Raw genomic sequence first — 4,132 nt, forward strand, 5'->3', positions numbered from 1 at the left:
TTTTCCACAACTTCCAACAACTTATCTTCATCAATAGTATCTTGTTCTTCCTGTCTTAGGTCTTCTTCTGTATCAGCTTTTAAATCTTTATCATCCTGCAGTAGCTTATCTTCATCATCTGTTGTCTGAATGGTAACACTGTTTTCTGTTTCTGCATTAACATCTTCATTCACCTCATATTCATCTGTTTTTTTCAAATCTGCTTCATCTGATAAACTGTCATTCATGTTACTTGCTTCATCAACAGGCATAATTGGATCTTCGTTTTCTGCAAAATTTTCAGCATCAGTACCTCCTAAATTTTCGTTATTATTGGTTTCTGCAGATGAATCCTCTACTACAGGAGAATCTTCTTCAACAAGTCTAATTGGGTCGTCTTTTGCTGGTGGTTCCTTTAATGCAGATGAATCTTCCACTGCTGATGAATCCATCGATACCAAATCTGCTATGACAGGTATATCCTCTACAGCCGATGATTCTTCTTTACCCTGTGTGTCCTCTATTAATGGAGGATCTCCTATGTCTGGAGTATCCTCTGCTGTTGATGAATCTCCTACACCTTGGGTATCGTCTACTGCTAATGAATCTCCTACACCATGGGTATCCTCTACTGCTAATGAATCATCTACATATGGGGTATCCTCTGCTGGTGATGATTCTTCTACACCGGGTGTATCATCTACAGTTGATGACACTTTTGGATACTCCAACTCTTGTTCCATTTTATTGTCAACATCTTCAGCACCAGTTGTTTCCGTCTCCTCTGTCTGTTCCTGACTTCTATCTGCATTACTAGCTATATCTTCAGATTCCTCATCTAGATTTTGGTCAATGTTTTCTTCTAAAAGATAAATAGTTATGGAATTTAAACTTCTAATTCACAAAATGTAAAGAAAAGTTTTAAATAGCAGGTATAACTAAAATATCAAATGAAGATAAATTTGAATCATAACTTCATCCAGTATGGATATATGATTAAATATGATATGATTGACCACAGACATATTGTTTTAAATAAAAACTTGAACTCAGAATGTTTCATTTTTAATTTATTATCTATTTATTACAGGAATGTAATTTCCTACTTTTGTCAGAATAAAATCCATATACCTATGTATGTATCTATGATCTTGTGTGGGAAGAAAATATGATTAGCATCAGATATATTTGAAGTTTATAATTTGTAAAATCAATTGATGTTCTCTCGTCTTGTTGTGGTATATACCTAAATTTATAAAACTATGAAAACAACAAGTTTTCCAAATGACAAATAGACTCATGATCAATATAGCAACAATTGAGAATATAATATTTTCTTTTTATTTCGTTGATCAATTCAAAAAGCTAGATAATCCTTGTTCTATCAACAATGGCAATGTTACACCATTCCTATAGTATCTTGCTGGCATTATTTTCTATTTAGTTTTCTAGCAGCCTGGGCCTGCATAAATTAGGAAAATAAAGCAATTTTTAATGAAAATCAGGAACATATTCTGTCTTTTTTCTCGATTTTGGGAAAATAACACTTTTTTCCTCAGATTTATTTTGAACAGTTTGGGAGATATGCTCCAGAATCACTGAAATCAGTGATTTTGGATATTTGATCTTTGGTAACTACGTATATACCTCTGTGAAAATATTGAAACTGAAAATGCATGGCTCTATAGCAAAACACACTACAAGACCACTTGCTTGATGTGTGTACAAAATTTTGCGAGGTTATCTCAAAATGTTTTGGATATAGATCAATCTATACTAATATAAGTAAATGCTGAAATCCAATTTTGACTATTTGTTTCCATGGTTAAAACAGCAGCACCTGACTCCATACCAACAGGAAGTGGTAAGCAAGTCTTACTCATGCATTTGGGCAATTGCAAAAACGACATCATGTGCCATATGAATTATGAAAGTAATATTTAGTTCCTTGAAAGTTGGTTGAATAGGATTAGTGAAAATTTAAACTATTAACTTAAATCTTTTTCTTCGCCAAAAATCATGATTTAATTTTAAAGGATTTTTTCAGAGTAACAATAAATTGACAAGCTTTTCAGCTCAACATGCATGTCATCATGAATAAATAAAGACCATTATTATTATAAATATTATAATCATGTACGCCATGTTCTGTAAATATACTGATTTGACACCAACCTGTTTCTTCATCAGCAGTTGGTCCATCATTATTCAGCTGCAAATATATATACAGTAATAATATTAATATTGCAAATATATATTCTAACAAGGTCATATACTTAGTCATCATCTCCTTCCATTGACCCCATCAAGGTGCATAAAAAACAAATTATTTATCAGGGACTATTTAATTTTGAAAAATTGAAAAACATGACGTGGCTCACAGTTCTTTACCATCACCTATAGTCTTAGATATCTAGCCATCTTCTTATGCATATATATATACATGGAATGTAATTCAAGTAGTTTGGAATATCAAACTGCATTAATTTCACCCTATCACCTGAGAGGAACATGAAGAATAGTCAGGAATAATGATTTGATAACAGATTCTGATCATCTATAAATAGAATATTTTTGAAGCATATCTTGGTCTTATAATTAATCATAGTCTCATAATGCCAATCAAGATTGAATTATTTTCAATAGGGAATTTTGAAATACACGCTGACCAAAAAATATCATCCTTCAACCCCTAATTCCCAGGTGCAAACTCTGAAATTTTGGGATAAAAAACTTGCAACTGATGGACATATTCAGACATCACTAAACATGTGGATGAAAGGATGCCATGACATTTGTTTGAGTTATCATATATACACGGTAATAATTCGGATAACACTGGACTATAGCATTCCATCATAGAACATTGCTTTGTACATGTCACGCTAGCCACTGCCTTTGGCCTACGCCAGCCAAAGTGTCCATGGTTGTTATTTCAACTACTACCAAAAATACTACTCTTACTGTATCTTATTGTATTTTCTAGTACTGTTCAATGTTCATGTATCATGTGATTGTATTTGTATTTCCTGTGTCTTGATAAAGGGGCGGATTGCCTCGAAAATTAGACATTTTTCATTGTCCATACTGTAAAAATTATTTCTTTGCCCCACATATATATATATAAACAATGATTACTTTGAAGAAATCTTCATTTAAAAAAAACAAACAAACAAACAAATACATATGCAAAACATATCTGCTATAGTAAAATAAAAAAAATCAATACTGAAGCCATATATTACAGTTACACTGGCCTACATCTTTGCCAATTTTCCTTATTTTTCACAGTATTTCTACAGTACTTCATGATCAGTAGCTGTCAGAAAATGCAAGTGAGGAAACTCTGGCTACTGGAAGACCTCGAATCGGAGTATGAATTCTAAGGTTACAATGTATTGAGAGGATAACTAAATACAACTTCAGAATTCTAATCCTAGTATTTTTTATTGTTTCATTTATCAAAGAGGTATCTATAAATAGGTAATTCTTGGAATTAACCAGTTACTATATGGGAAAGGCATTGGCCTACTGTACGTTACGTGTATGAGTTATCCCCCTTCTATTTGGGCAATGCTTCAGCTACTGTATAACCGATTTATCATCAATGTGTATTTATTGCTGGAAATAGGGCAGTTGTTTTCATATTTGCAATTATTTTGAAAAAAAGAAATGTTTATACTATGATACCTTAGTGGAATCCATATCAGCATCTTTGTCATCGTTCGGAGAGCTCTCGGATGGAAATCCCGCTTCGCTCATTGCCGCGATTTTTCAAATGATGTCCTCAATATGCTAGTCACTTACTTACCCAAGTAAAAGTTGCATAAACGATAGTGTTGAATGACTAGTACAATAGAAATTCCTTCAAATACCATAGATATTTATATTTATATGTATGTCAAACGAACATGAGGCCCACTAAGAAAGCCCTTTGATTGTCCCTCAGCCTCGTTTTCAGATCTTGCATCTGACGCAAAGGCGACCTGGCAGTGATATTTTCTTAAATTACCTCAAAGTGGAAATTTTATAATCAACGAAAAAAAGTTTTTCCATTTTCGTCGTATCCAAAACAAGAAATTAAGTCCATTAAAAAGAAAAATCTCCAGCTTTCCTATTTGATATACGGAGTTTTAATATAAAATTTGTAAGG

At 32.7% G+C, this 4,132-nt stretch overlaps 1 protein-coding gene across 1 annotated transcript; it reads right to left on the reverse strand.

Moving 5' to 3' along the window:
• Window positions 1-55: 55 nt before the first annotated feature.
• LOC117328442 (protein starmaker-like) lies at window positions 56-3,741 on the reverse strand. The gene is made up of 4 exons (XM_033885972.1): window positions 3,670-3,741; window positions 2,155-2,191; window positions 174-841; window positions 56-67 (listed from the first exon to the last, which is right to left on the reverse strand). Exons 1-4 carry the CDS (start codon window positions 3,739-3,741, stop codon window positions 56-58), a joined length of 789 nt encoding a protein of 262 aa, XP_033741863.1.
• Window positions 3,742-4,132: the final 391 nt, after the last annotated feature.

This window comes from Pecten maximus, chromosome 5 (assembly GCF_902652985.1).
Source record: "Pecten maximus chromosome 5, xPecMax1.1, whole genome shotgun sequence".
NCBI classification, from domain to species: Eukaryota; Metazoa; Mollusca; class Bivalvia; order Pectinida; family Pectinidae; genus Pecten; species Pecten maximus.

Excerpts from the sequence above, each read along its gene's own strand:
- LOC117328442 (XM_033885972.1), bottom strand. The coding sequence starts at position 3,741 with ATGAGCGAAGCGGGATTTCCATCCGAGAGCTCTCCGAACGATGACAAA. Across the intron at positions 2,192-3,669 it reads CTGATATGGATTCCACTAAG|CTGAATAATGATGGACCAAC; the intron begins GTATCATAGTAT and ends ATATATTTGCAG. Across the intron at positions 842-2,154 it reads AACTGCTGATGAAGAAACAG|AAGAAAACATTGACCAAAAT; the intron begins GTTGGTGTCAAA and ends TTTATCTTTTAG.